Genomic DNA, 13,239 nt, shown 5'->3' on the forward strand with positions numbered 1-13,239 from the left:
GTTGGGCACTTGCAGGGTGCTCTGCGGTTGGGCCGCTCGGTCGCCACCAGTCCCAGAGTCGGGGGGCCTCCTTGACGCTATAATACCCTGGGTTCGGGAGGCCCGCGGCTGTGAGTGGCACCGCAGGCTCCCGCCCCCGGCCCCCGTGGGCTGGGCTGGGCGCTGTGCGGCGGCTGGGCGCACGCAGTCGGAGGCGGCGCCGGCCAGGCCGCCGGGCGCCTATGGACTCGCGGAGCCCGCTGTCTCCCCGAGCCAGCGCCTTCAGCATCGCCTCTTTGGTTGCAGCCGAGGCCGCTGCCGCTGCCCAGGGCACCGCCCACAGGGGTCCCAGAGTCTCTGACCACCGAGTCAAACTTTGCCCGCCGCCAGGATCCCCGGCTGGGATGCACTTCAGCACCGTCACCAGGGACATGGAAGGTGAGCGTCCTGCCTGGATCCACACAGGCCTGTCCGCCAGACCCCCTGCCTGGGCTATTGGGGGGACTCCTACCCGGGGGTGCAAGGTAGGTAGAAGGAAGTCCTTGGGGGCAAAAGAAGCTCCAGGCTGCCCCTTGGGAGGGGGCAGGAAGGGGTGGGCATCCCGCCCAGAGCCTGCCACCCACCCATCCACCAGCCTGGGGGCCCAGCTTCGGAGACAGCAAGAGGAGGAGGAAGAGGAGGAGGAGGAGGAGGAAGAGGGTGAGGAGGAGGGTGAGTGGAGGCCAAATGGGAGGTGGCCCTAAGCTTGGAGAGCGGTGGGAGCACAGCCCGCAGGAAAGGGGAGAGGGCAAAAGGGAGGAAAAGAAATCGGAGGGAAAAACAGAGAAACACAAAACAGGAAGGGAATAAGAGAAAACAGCGAAGAAAAGGAAAAACCCGAGCGAGTCAGAAAGTGATCCAAAAAAAATTTTTTTTAAAGAGTTTATTTTTTAAGAAAGGGGGAAACCACCGATGACAGAACAGGATAAGGGAGAGCGGTCGACTGAGGGAGGACGGAGAGGGGTGAGGCAGTGGACAGAAAGCAGCGTGGGGTGTGCCAAGAGGTGGGGGGCCGGGAGGAGGAGAGGGGGGGTCTCGAGGCAGCGTTCGCAAGGGCGAGACAATAGGTAAGGGCGTGGGAGACGGCGCGCAAGGGGCCGCGCACCGGCCCGGCGCTCCGGGGAGCCGGTCGGGGCGGTCGGGGGCCCGGGGCCCGAGCGAGCCGCGAGCGGGCGGGCGGGCTGGGTTGGGCTGGGGGGCCGGCGGGGGGGAGGGGCCGGGGCCGGCGCGGGGGAGGGGGAGCGAGGCCATTGTCTCGGCGCGCGCGGGGGCCGGGGTGGGGGGGTGGGGAGGTGGCGGCGCGGGGCGGGGCGGGGCGGGGCGGCTGCTCGGGGCCCTGCCCGCGGTGTGGGGCGGCGCGGCCCGGGGCGCACGCAGCGCAGCGCAGCGCCCGCCACTCCGGGGCCGCGGCGCGGGGGGCCAGGGCTCACCTCGGCGGGGCGGCCCCGCTGCGGGTCATGATCTCCGCCGTGTCGAGCCCGTGGCTCACGCAGCTCTCGCACTTTTGCGACGTCGCAGCCTTCACGGCCAGCAGCCTGAGCAGCCTGGGGGCCGCGGCGGGGGGCTTCCCGGGCGCCGCGTCGCCGGGCGCCGACCCGTACGGCCCGCGCGAGCCGCCGCCACCGCCGCGCTACGACCCGTGCGCCGCCGCCGCCTCTGCTGCCGCCGCCGCTGCCGCCGCCGCCCCCGGCGCCCCGGGTCCGCCGCCGCCGCCGCGTGCCTACCCGTTCGCGCCGGCCGCCGGGGCCGCCACCGAGCCCGAGGATCCTGCGGCTAGTTGCGCGGCCGCCGCCAAGGCGCCGGTGAAGAAGAACGCCAAGGTGGCCAGCGTGAGCGTGCAGCTGGAAATGAAGGCGCTCTGGGACGAGTTCAATCAGCTGGGCACCGAGATGATCGTCACCAAGGCCGGCAGGTTAGGGAACCCCCCCACCTCCCTCCGTGCGCGCCCCTCGGCCCCGGGTGTGGGGTCTGACCTGGCCACCTGCAGACGGTGCTGGCCCTGGGAGGGGGTCCCCCAGTTGGGCCCGGCTGTCCGCTTTGGCTTCCCGCGCTGTCTCCCGGCTCGGGCGACGGCTGCAGCCCAACGTGCGCGCGCGTGTCGGGGGGGGGGGGGACACCAGCGGCGGCTCTGTGCCATCTGCAGCTGCAGCCGACCCGGCCCGGAACGCGCACCCCACCCACCACCCACCACTCACCACTCCACTCGGGCCGCCCCGCCGTCTCCCTGAAGATCCCACTTCAAAGTAACTCGGCTTGGGTTGCCGAGTTCAGTCTATGCGGGCAAGATCCAGCAGCTCGCCGCGCCGGGGCAGTTGTGTGTCTGGACGATCTGTGGGAGTGGGAGGAGAAGACAATGAGAGAATGGAGGTCCCCTCCCCTGTCCTTCCCCTGCGCATAGAGTCAGGGGCTGAGAGGAGGCTGCCACCCCGATTTTCTGGGGCCTTAAGTTATGCACGGGTGACTTGAAGGGTCCTTGGGCACCGCCTGGCCTGGCCAGGCCATTGGGCTGTATTTGTTTGAAGAGCTGAGAAGCCGAGAACGAGTTCGGCCGATGCACCCGAGGTGACCGGCAGACAATGGCGGGTGCTGCCGAGCTGTGTGTACTGTACACAGTACACACAGTTCCGTGTCCGCAGGGCCCAAGGGAAGCTCACGGGCTCTTTGCAAAAGCCACCGACTGTGGTAGCTTATGTTTCTTAGTCTTTCCTGGAACAGCCCAGGGTCTGTGTGCAGCTTGGGCAGCTTAGAGGATTGTTTTTTTATTTTTTTGTTTTTTTCTGGAAGCTCTCTTCCTAGCTTGTCCCTGGGCACCAGGGTACCCTGAGGACGGTGGGCCAGGCCAGCCTCACCAGGAGCTCGCTTGTCAGCTCCCTGCCCACCTTCACCCCAGGACCCCACAGTCTCACTTGCACAGGTGGCAGGGGAGGTGGCAGCCTGTCCCCTAGCTTTGGCCCACCTGGGGGAAGTGGAGCCCAGTCTGGTGGCCCCATTGTCCAGCGATCAGGCTGAAGGCCCACGAGGCACAAACTGTAGCAGTTCTTTTTGTTTCCCCCAAGTTTGCTGAGTTGGAGTCCATTCAAGGAGATGGAATTGGGGAGGGGCTGATGGGGCATGGCTAGGGCATAACCTGTCAGCTGAGGACCACCCGCTGTCTGGCAGGCCTGCATTTTTGCGAAATGCCAACAGGGAGACTGGCAGGGTACCAGGGCCCGAAAGAGGCCTGGAACTATGGACACCCTTGTCCCTGGGCTTGGGAGGTGTCTCTGGCTCTCTGGAGGGGCTGGGGCAGCTGCGGACCCAGCTAGAAGAAGGGACACGCAGGCTATTCGGAGACCCGGTTTCACTTTGTTGGAGCCGGGAACCGCTGAGGCCAAGCTGGGGAAAGACTCCGCTGGCGAGGCAGCAGTTCCCACCAGCATCTTAGGTGTTCCTTGTGGTTCTTTGCTGCTGGCCGAGGCCGGGTGGTCGGAGAGAGGCTGAGGAAGTGGCCGAGATAAGAGAGATGACTGAGGCGGGTCTACCGACCCGGGGCGGGCAGCACTAGCCAGTTCACCCGCTGCCACAGCAGGGAAGGGGCCTGCTCAGGTCGGAGCAGCTGAATGTAGCGATCTGAGCTGGAAAGGATTGGGGGAAGAAGGGCTGTCGAGCCCCCCTCATTCCCCTATCCCTACCAAGGCCAAAGTAGGGCAGCCCGAAGTGACCCCGGGCCCATTTGCAACACCCCCCCCAGGCGGATGTTCCCCACCTTCCAAGTGAAACTCTTCGGCATGGACCCCATGGCGGACTACATGCTGCTCATGGATTTTGTGCCAGTGGACGACAAACGTTACCGGTGAGCCGGCCTGGTGTCCCGCGGCCCGGACCTGGGGAAGGGAGCCGTGGGAAGCGGCGAGGGACTGCCCTGGAGACCACACCTGAGCCCTTCAATGTCCAGGGTTTCCGGGGTACTTGCTTTCTCCCACCTGCTCTTAGTACCAAACACCTAGACACTGCTCCACTCCTCCCCTCTCCTTGAGCTTCCAGCCCCACAGTGCCAACCTGGGCCAAATTCCCCTCTGCCCCATTGCTCCGGACCCCCTCCCATTTCCCACCAGACAGGCTCCAAAGGGCCTCGTCCCCTTCCCCCCTCCCCAGGGAACGGCTGGGTCCCAGAGCTGGGCCGGAAAGGTGGGGTGGCTGGGAGAGATTATGCAGGGCGGGCCTCGGGCCGCTGGGACAATTAACAGCAATTAATAAAAAAACGATTGTGGACCGCCCTGTGCCCGAGGCTTGCGGGCACAGGCACAGCCACATCCAGGCTCCTGTCGCCTGCGTCCCAGCACCTGGGGCTGCCAGACCCGCATGCAACGAAATAAGAGCCACAGGCGCCCGACTCCCGCTCCAGCGGGGCTTGGCTCTGGCTGTAAGGCCGGGACCAGTGGGTGTCTTCTGGCTTTTGTTTGTTTTATTTTGTTTTGTATTGTTTTCTGGCTTTCCAAGCTCCTCAGGGGCACTTGCTTGGGTAACCCTGGAGGGCTTCAGTTCCCCAGGGTGGGAAAACTCCCCCCACCCTGCCAAACAATACCAGGACAGGGGAGCAAGTGGGGCGAGGCCCAGCTTGGCGTGACCCTCTTGCTCCGGTGCCGGTCACAGGTATGCCTTCCATAGCTCCTCCTGGCTGGTGGCTGGCAAGGCGGACCCGGCCACGCCGGGACGGGTGCACTACCACCCCGACTCGCCAGCCAAGGGCGCACAGTGGATGAAGCAAATCGTGTCCTTCGACAAGCTCAAGCTGACCAACAACTTGCTGGATGACAATGGCCACGTGAGTACCTCCCTTCTTTGTCTGCTGGGCACCTGGGCTGTCCTGGGTACCCCCACGTCTTATCAGTGAGGGCCACGCTGGACAGGGGCCTGGGGCTGACCACAGAGAGCCTTCCCTCCTTTCTGATTGTGCCCACCGGAGGAGGCTTACTAACAGGAAAGAGAAGGGTGGGGGGCTGTGCAAGGCGGCAGAAAGCTCCAAGTGTCATCCAGGACCTAAGGAAAGAATCCAAAACTCCTCATCCCTGGCCACTTGGGAGTGTCCTTCCTCGGTTGCCGTCCCCAGGGCGTCTGGAGTCAGAGCATTTTGGCCTGCTTTGGTGGCTCCTTGGCTGGGGTGCGGGTGTGGGTAGAGGTGCTAGCCTTCCTATCCTCCGCCTCCACTAGAGCCCCTTCCCCTAAAAAAAATAAAATAAAATAAATAATTAAACAACACACACTTTGCCTTCCAGATTATCCTCAACTCAATGCACCGATACCAGCCTCGCTTCCACGTGGTCTATGTGGATCCACGCAAAGACAGCGAGAAATACGCGGAAGAGAACTTCAAAACCTTTGTATTCGAAGAGACTCGCTTCACCGCGGTCACCGCCTACCAGAATCACCGGGTGAGCACCCGTGGGGGAGAGGGAAGGAAGCCCTTGGCGGGGAGGGGGGCTTGACCGGCACCAGCACTCCGGGCTGAGCAATACGCATGAGCCCTTCCTTCAGCCCCCTCGACCTTTGTAACAGCAGCAATCCCACGACTGGCAAAAGTTTTGTTTGACTCGCAAGTTTTCTCTTACAAACCGTTCCAGAAACAACGGGGGTGGGGGTTGCCGTTCCAGAAGCTTCCCGGGATTCCTAGGGCGTCTGTCCCTTCGGCTAACTCATCTCAGGACCTCTGCGAGGAAATGCATCCCCGCTCACCCAGGGGACGGCAAAGGTGTAGGGAGAGACCTATATTCTCCCCAGGTCTGCGCTGTTAAGAGGGCGGCGGCGTGGCTAGGGCCTCTCCCACACTCCCCTAGCACTAGCCCCCCGCGCGTGAGGCCGCCAGTTCACGCTCACTTCCCCACAGATCACGCAGCTCAAGATCGCCAGTAACCCCTTCGCCAAAGGCTTCCGCGACTGTGACCCGGAGGACTGGTGAGGAGTGCAGAGCGGTCTCCCCGGACCCTAGCCCTCTCCGCACCTTCCCCGGTGCGCCCGACTCGGGCGCCGCCCTGACGCGCCTCGCTCTCTCGCAGGCCCCGGAACCACCGGCCCGGTGCGCTGCCGCTCATGAGCGCCTTCGCGCGCTCGCGGAATCCCGTGGCCTCTCCTACGCAGCCCAATGGCTCCGAGAAAGGTAGGCTTCCAGGACGTGTGGGGTCCAGACCCTGGGTCCCCGCCCCGCCCCGCGCCCCAGGCGGCCGCCGGCGGCCACGCCCGGCCTTGCCAGCGCCCCCTCGGCTTGCTCGCGGCCTTGGCGCGCGGGTTGCGCAACAGCCGGGCAAGCGCGCACTCGCCCGGCCGGCCCGACGGCTGCCACCCCGCCCGCGCGCCTCGCCCGCCGCCGCCGCCCGCCGAGGGGTGCAGGCCCCGGAGGGGGGAGGACCCCGGGGTGCCGGAGTGCGCGGTCTTTGGCTGAAGCCCTCCCTCCCCGGCCCTCCTCTCCGCCCCGCTTCCTTCCCCGCAGAAGCGGCGGCTGAGGCCCGGCGAGAGTTCGAGCGGGATGCGGGCGGCCCGGCCGTGCTCGCCGACCCCGCGCACCCGCCGCAGCTGCTGGCACGGGTGCTGAGCCCCGCGCTGCCCGGGGCCGGCAGCGCCGGCGGACTCGTCCCGCTACCCGGTGGTCCCGGAAGCCGGCCCAGCCCCCCGCACCCGGAGCTGCGCCTGGAGGCGCCCGGTTCATCGGAGCCGCTACATCACCACCCGTACAAGTATCCGGCCGCCGCCGCAGCCTACGACCACTACCTCGGGGCCAAGAGCCGGCCAGCGCCCTATCCGCTGCCCGGCCTGCGCGGCCACGGCTACCATCCACATGCACACGCACACCCGCACGCGCACCACCACCCCGCCGTGAGTCCGGCCGCGGCTGCAGCCGCCGCCGCGGCCGCTGCCGCCGCGGCCGCCAACATGTACTCGTCGGGGGGACCCGCGCCTCCCGGTCCCTACGACTATTGCCCCAGATAACCCGAACCCCGACGGCTGGTGGCGTGGGGCGGAGGCAAGAAATAAGCGCCCCGGCTCGGCCCGGGCAGGGCCGCCTGGGGTCGCGCCCTCCCCAGCCTGGAGGCCCTTTGGCGGGCAGTGACACGCGCGGGGGGCGGGGGTCTCTCCTGTGCCCAGCGCCCTACAGGGTCGTCGCAGCAGCAGCAGCTGGGCCCTGTGAGGTTTCTTGCCTCGAGGGCCGCGTTGCGGGGAGTGGGTGGGGGTGCTTTCACGCCCGCCAGTGCCAAAGCGCCGGGATGGCGCGGGGTGGGGTGGGGGGCTGTCGGAGGCAGGAAGAAGTGGTATTTATTGTTATCGGCGTGGCCGACCGAGTCTTCCCGGGCCGGCCGGCATTTGCGGTGTAGACAAACCCGCGAGTCCCCGCCCACCTGCAGGCGGTGTAGATAACGTGTAGATATGTGTAGATACTGTAGATAACCGCGCCGGCGCCTGCTTGATAAACGGTTCCGCCTCTTGTGCAAGCTGCCTGACTGTGTCTTTTCTTGATTGCGCGCGCTCGCGCGCGTGCGTTGGCGGCGGCGACGGCGGGGCCACCTCCGAAGGAGTGAGTTGGGGTGATCTGGGCACCGTAGAGGAACATCCCCCCCGCAGGACGCAGGTGGTGGTGGTGGGGGAACCCAGGCTCTGCGCTCGTTCCTCCTGCTTCCCTAGGTGTGCACCTGCACGTGCGTTGCCCAACTCCCTCCTTCAGTCCCCACCTCGGGGTGCCCTGACCTGGTTTCTGACCTGCTCTCCCTACTCGCCCATTCATGGAAGCTGGGAATTAACGGTCCTTTCCTACAGGACACTGTCCCATCCCCGGGGCTGGGAGAGGAGGAAGAAGCCCTTGACCTCTGTGGGCTCCAGGAAAGACAAAAGCACACAGCTCTCTGCCGCAGGGCCCAGCCCCGTTTTTCCCCTGTTTGTTGACTTTTGCACTCGGTGGGGGGCGAGGGTCCCTGGGGCGGGGAGGCTGGGAAAAGGCACAATGACCATGAGTATGAGTCACCGGGAAACCTGTGTGCGAAGCACTTTTCCCAGGGCCAGGTGGCCGGGGGGACCTGTCCCCATCAACTCAACACCCAAGATGCGGTGGAGAAATCCTTTGATCCCTGCCTTCCTGAGTCCAAAGCAGGAAAAGCTGACAGCTCATCAGTGTCAAGGCTGCGAACTTGGTCCATGGGATGGTCCAGCAAGGGAAACACACACACACACACACACACACACACACACACACGTGGCCGGGGCTCTGTTCCCACTGTGCTCTTCCACGCCTGTCACTGTGTGTCTGCACGGGCAGGCATGTGAATGCACACGTTGGCTGTGCCGCCTGCTTCGGCAGTCCCACGTGGCATCGTCCGTCTCTCCAAGGACACACCCAGACTTTTCCAGATGTCCGTCCTGGACTGGGAACTGCCCGTACCCGTACCTCCCCGCACCCATTCCTGCTGGGTGTGTTTGCCTGGTGGTGTGAAGTAGCAAACCCCGGCTGGGTCTGCAGTGGGAACTTTTTGCAGGTCAGTTTAGGAAGGAGGGCTGTGGCCGGAGCTCCGTAGACACAGCTTGGGGCAGAGCCAGCTAGCTCTGTGGCTCTCTGAAGCCTGACCACTGCAAATGTCCCTTAGAGTCAGTGCCATGTGGCATTGGCCCTCCTCCCCACCTAGTCCAGCGCGAGAACTAGCCAGCCTGGCATTCGCCCACGCCAGGCAATGCTGCCATGTCACTCCCAACACCCCGGGAGAGAAGAACTGTGCTGAGGGAAGACCAGAGGGAAGAGACCAAGATCCTATATCTGCTGGTTTACTCCCACAAATGGCTGCAACAGCCAAGGTTGGTCCCTGCTGAAGCCTGTTCCATCCCGATCTCCTATGAGGCTGGCAGGGACCTACGCACTGGAGCCAACACCACTGCTTCTTGGGAGTTAGCAGGGAGCTGGGTCAGAAGCTGAGCCAGGTACTCCTGAGTTAGAATCCAGGTGTCACCTGTGGTGCCAGGTGCCTACCCCACGTTCTTACTGGCCCCATCCCAGTGCCCAGTGACGTTTGCTGAAGCCCCCACCTCCGCCCCCCGGCAGGTGAGCAGTTCCCCTGTGCCGGGAAGCCTACGTGCCCTTCGTTGTCTCCGGCGTCCCCTGAAACGAGTGCGAGGTGAGCGCCCCCCAGCGGCAGCTGCTGGTCTAGACGCGGAAGAAGCCAGGGGTGGGGTTAAGGGAGGTGCCGAGCTTCTGTAACCACTTTCCCTAGGGGTCTCAGCCAGCCAGCTTGCGGCCATTTGCCCTGGAGGAGGCATCCCAACCCCATAAAGGCACCCTGCCATCCGCTGCCCTGAGCCTGTGCACTTGCCCAGGGCCCCAATCTCCTCCCCCAGCATCTCTGCTGGGTTTCCCAGTTGGTCCATAGACATCCTGCCTCCAGCCTGTGGCCAGATGTCCAGTGGCTAGAACCCTAGAAGACAAGCTCGGACCATGAACCCTGAGTATGGGACTCTCGGGGGGCGAGGCCTGGAGCTCCCTGGCTGCCTGGGAGGTGCCTTTGGCACTGCCTCTCACCCCCGGGGACACCCCGGGGCAGTGTGGGATCTGCGTGATGACAGCTGCTTGTGGGAGGATGAGGCTGGGAGCTGCAGGTGTGTGGCGATCAAAGCAGTGTTCCACATGGCCATGGCTGCCTTGTGCCGCGGATGGGGGGCAGGGGTCAGCCAGCTGGTGGATGCAGTGACCGAGCAGCCCAGCCAGCTCAAAGTGGGTGGGTAGGAAGTGTGTGTGTGTGTGTGTGTGTGTGTGTGTGTGTGTGTGTGAAGGGTATGTGCCTCAGTTTCCCCTGTTGTGGCCAGAGAGGGCCTTGGGTGAGCTGGGGCATTCACTGGCCTCCCCCTGTGGGTGCAGGTTGCAGGAGGCCAGCTACCCACTTGGGCCGGGTCTTGACCTCTTTCACCCAGGAGGCACCACTGTGTCCTGCTGGGACGGGGCCAGGGAGATGGACAGGAGCAGGCATAGGGTGCACATGGCCGCAATGATTCAGCCAGGACCTGGCCCCACCCCATCGCCCGCTAGTGCTACTATCTCACACGTTTTCTGTATTTCCAAAAACACAAATCGTGCCTTTGATTCCATCCCTTTCTCACTTGTTCAGTTACCTCAAACCAGATGGGCCCCCTGCAATGCAGCTCAGGAGTAAGCCTCTCTTCCCCAATCCTGCCAGGTCTCCGTGTGGGAAATAGCCCAGGCAGAGGTATAAAGCAGCCCACGTGGACCGGCCGCTGGGGTTTCCATAGCAGTAATTAAACGATCTTCCTAATTACGGGGAGGATCCTGGTTGCCGAAAACCTCCATCAGCTCTCAGCTGCATGAGGGACGTGCTTAATCCCCTCCTTCCAGCGGCCCCCAGTCCCTTCCTGCGCCTCGGCCCCACGCCAGCCACACAGCCCCCGTGGAGGAGGGGTGGAGACACACTGCAATGCCTGGGTTTTGCCTTATTTGTCTCAGGGGCTCTGAAGTGGGGTCATGGTCTTGCTGAGTTTGACTAGAGGAGACTCTTCGGTTGCACGGGAACTAGGAGTGGCACAGCAGTTGCCTTTTTTCCTGGCCACCTCAGGCACAGCAGGCTAGGTTTCCCCTGCCGGCATTCCATATGGGTGCTAACTGGAGTCTAGGTTGCTCCACTTCCAATCTAGTTCCCTGCTAATGTGCCTGGGAAAGTGTGGAGGGTGGCCCAAGGCCTCCTACAGCTGCCACCCATGTGGAAGACCCGGAGAGAGCTTCTGGCTTTGGACTGGCCCAACTCCGGCTGTTGCAACCATTTGGGGAGTGAACCAGCAGATGGAAAGTGTCTCTCTTTCAAATAAATAAGCATTTTTTAAAAATGGCTTGTATTTCAGTTTGTTTGTTTGTTTTTAACAGTGGAATTAACAGGCCTGGCATGAATACTCATCATGCATGCCCAGGGATCCCGTACGGGCTCCAGTTCTTGTCCTGGCTGCTCTACTTCCCATCCAGCTCCCTGCTTGTGATCTGGGAAAGCAGTAGAGGATGGCCCAATAAGTAGATCTTCCATCCACTGATTTACTCCCTAGATAGCTAAAATAGCAAGAGCTGAGGCGATTTGAAGCCAGGAGCCAGGAACCTCTTCCAGGTCTCCCATGCAGGTGCAGAGTCCCAAGGACTTGGCAATTCTCCGTTGCCTTGAAATGCCTCCCATTTCAAAACCCACCTTGTCCCACAGAAAGTAATTTCTAGATTCTTCCCTGAGACCACTCCTCTTGTGATCTCAGCACACACAGCACTGGTGGTGATGGAAGCTGGGTCTCTGACTGCTTCCCAGCAGCTGAGATTGGGGCAAGCAGTGTTTACCTCTGCCTGAGGCCTGGGGCCAGCTGGGCCACTGTTCCCAGCCTTTCTCGGTGGTAAGGGACAGCCGGGGGTGAGGCAGGGACTCTGGCCACCCTTTCCTGGGAGCCTTAGCTCTGTGGAATTCCTGTGCCACCAAGACTGCCCTGTGCCTGGCAGGTTCCTGCCAGGTCTGGTGATGGAGGATGAGGCTACTCCCTCTTCGGGGGCACAGGAAGCTGTTGCAGATTCCAGAAGTGGCTACTTCCATGCAAATGATCCCTCTTGGGCTTAACAATAAAGCAAGTCTTGAACTGGACCCGAGGAAAAAACAAGCGAAGTCCAGTTTTCCTTGGAGTCTCACCGACCGATCTAGACACACTGCCTGCGTTTTTTGTTTTGTTTTTAATAGTGTGTGTGTGTGTGTGTGTGTGTGTGTGTGTGTGTGTGTGTCTAGGGCAGAGGGCTGCCCAGAAAGACTAAAGCGGAAGAGGGGGCAGGGGGCACTGAAAGTAAGCCAGCTAGCCATGCACCCAAGCTGCTGGCTGAGCCAGGCGGGGGACAAGGACACAGAGGTTCCAGGACGCCTGGTTGGAAAGGCACACAGTCTGATGCCAGGAGAGAGGGCAGCACCTGGCTTTGGTGGAGCTCAGTGGCTCCTGTGGAGTGGTCTTGTTCTGCTGGGGGTCCCCCTGAGCTCCTGTACTGGAGTGGGATCCCAGAAGGCACCAGGTGTCCTGGCACTGCCCTGACAGCTCACGGAGGAGCTGACCCCCCAAGCTACTACCTGCCGTCCGGAGGCCTGAGGCCATGCCTGGCCCCACCCTCTCATGGATGCCTGCAAGATGGAGCCTGTGGGCATTTGTGCATCTTGACAAGGTGTTATGGCCAGAAAGTGGCAGGGGCAGGGAGTGTGGAATATCTCAGGCTCTTGGAGGATGTTGGAGCAGGGGAGGAATGCTTCTCAAAGCCCTCCCACTCGGCCCCCTGGTTTCTCTGTGAAGGCTATTTCCTCCCGCACCTGTCTTATTCAAATAAAGTTGTGTTTGACAGGTAGAGTTACTGAAAGAGAGAAGAGACAGATCTACCACATAATGGCTCACTCCCCTAGATGTCCGCAATGGCTGGGGAACCTCCTCTGGGTCTCCCACACAGCTGCAGGGTCCCAAGGCTTTGGGCCATCTTCCACTGCTTTCCCAGGCCACAAGCAGGGAGCTGGATGGGAAGTGGAGCAGCCGGGACACGAACAGGTGCCCATATGGGATCCTGGCACATGCAATGCGAGCATTCAGCCACTAAGCCAACCGCGCCTGCCTGCTCTGTAGTTTTCATCCAGGACCTGGCAGCAAGGCCACTGGCTCCGTAAGGACTCCATGGACTCTGGCTGTGGTAGCACTGTGGAAAGTATTTGCAGGTCAAAGGTGACAAGAGGGACAGAGGTTCTGCTTGAAGCAAGCCCCTGTACCACCTACAGGATGCCAGGCTTCCGTGGGGGTTGGGGATGAGGCTGGAGGCAAGATGATCCTTGGGGGTGAGGGTGGGTGAAACCACCCCAGGAGACCTGGGCAAGCTATGCAGAGCTTCAGGGAGCAGCTTGGTGGGGTGGGGATAACGTTGGGGGGGGGGGCGGACAGAAGGCAGCAAGGCTTTGCCACAAGCATGTTCATAGAGGAACAGAGGCACACCTGGGCTCCACATCCACGTGGGCCAGCACAGCCCAGACGTGCCTCTGTAGGCGCATGGTAGGTGTGGGGCACAACACAGAGCAGGACTCAGCACCTGTGGCCTGGGTCTTCAGAGTGACTAGTGTCCAGCCACAGTAGGTGCCACACTGTGGGGGGTCTCCATTTACACAACCCTACAAGAAAAGCCACGATGACAGGGAACAGACCCAGCCAGCACTGTGGGCAGGAGGAGCT

At 62.7% G+C, this 13,239-nt stretch overlaps 1 protein-coding gene across 1 annotated transcript; it reads left to right on the forward strand.

Annotated features, from left to right (window-relative positions):
• The first annotated feature begins 221 nt into the window (after positions 1-221).
• Positions 222-6,978, forward strand: TBX1 (T-box transcription factor 1). Its single transcript, XM_041003845.1, has 8 exons — positions 222-417; positions 1,537-1,930; positions 3,749-3,850; positions 4,651-4,822; positions 5,274-5,429; positions 5,882-5,949; positions 6,051-6,151; positions 6,485-6,978. Exons 1-8 carry the CDS (start codon positions 222-224, stop codon positions 6,976-6,978), a joined length of 1,683 nt encoding a protein of 560 aa, XP_040859779.1.
• Positions 6,979-13,239: the final 6,261 nt, after the last annotated feature.

Source organism: Ochotona curzoniae, unplaced genomic scaffold (assembly GCF_017591425.1).
Source record: "Ochotona curzoniae isolate NIBS_2020 unplaced genomic scaffold, NIBS_Ocur_1.0 scaffold_274, whole genome shotgun sequence".
NCBI classification, from domain to species: Eukaryota; Metazoa; Chordata; class Mammalia; order Lagomorpha; family Ochotonidae; genus Ochotona; species Ochotona curzoniae.

Bases quoted from the DNA above. Each gene is read 5' to 3' on its own strand.
- TBX1 (XM_041003845.1), top strand. From the start codon at position 222: ATGGACTCGCGGAGCCCGCTGTCTCCCCGAGCCAGCGCCTTCAGCATC. The intron at 418-1,536 runs GTGAGCGTCCTG...GCGACGTCGCAG, and splicing joins CGTCACCAGGGACATGGAAG to CCTTCACGGCCAGCAGCCTG. The intron at 6,152-6,484 runs GTAGGCTTCCAG...TCCCCGCAGAAG, and splicing joins GCCCAATGGCTCCGAGAAAG to CGGCGGCTGAGGCCCGGCGA.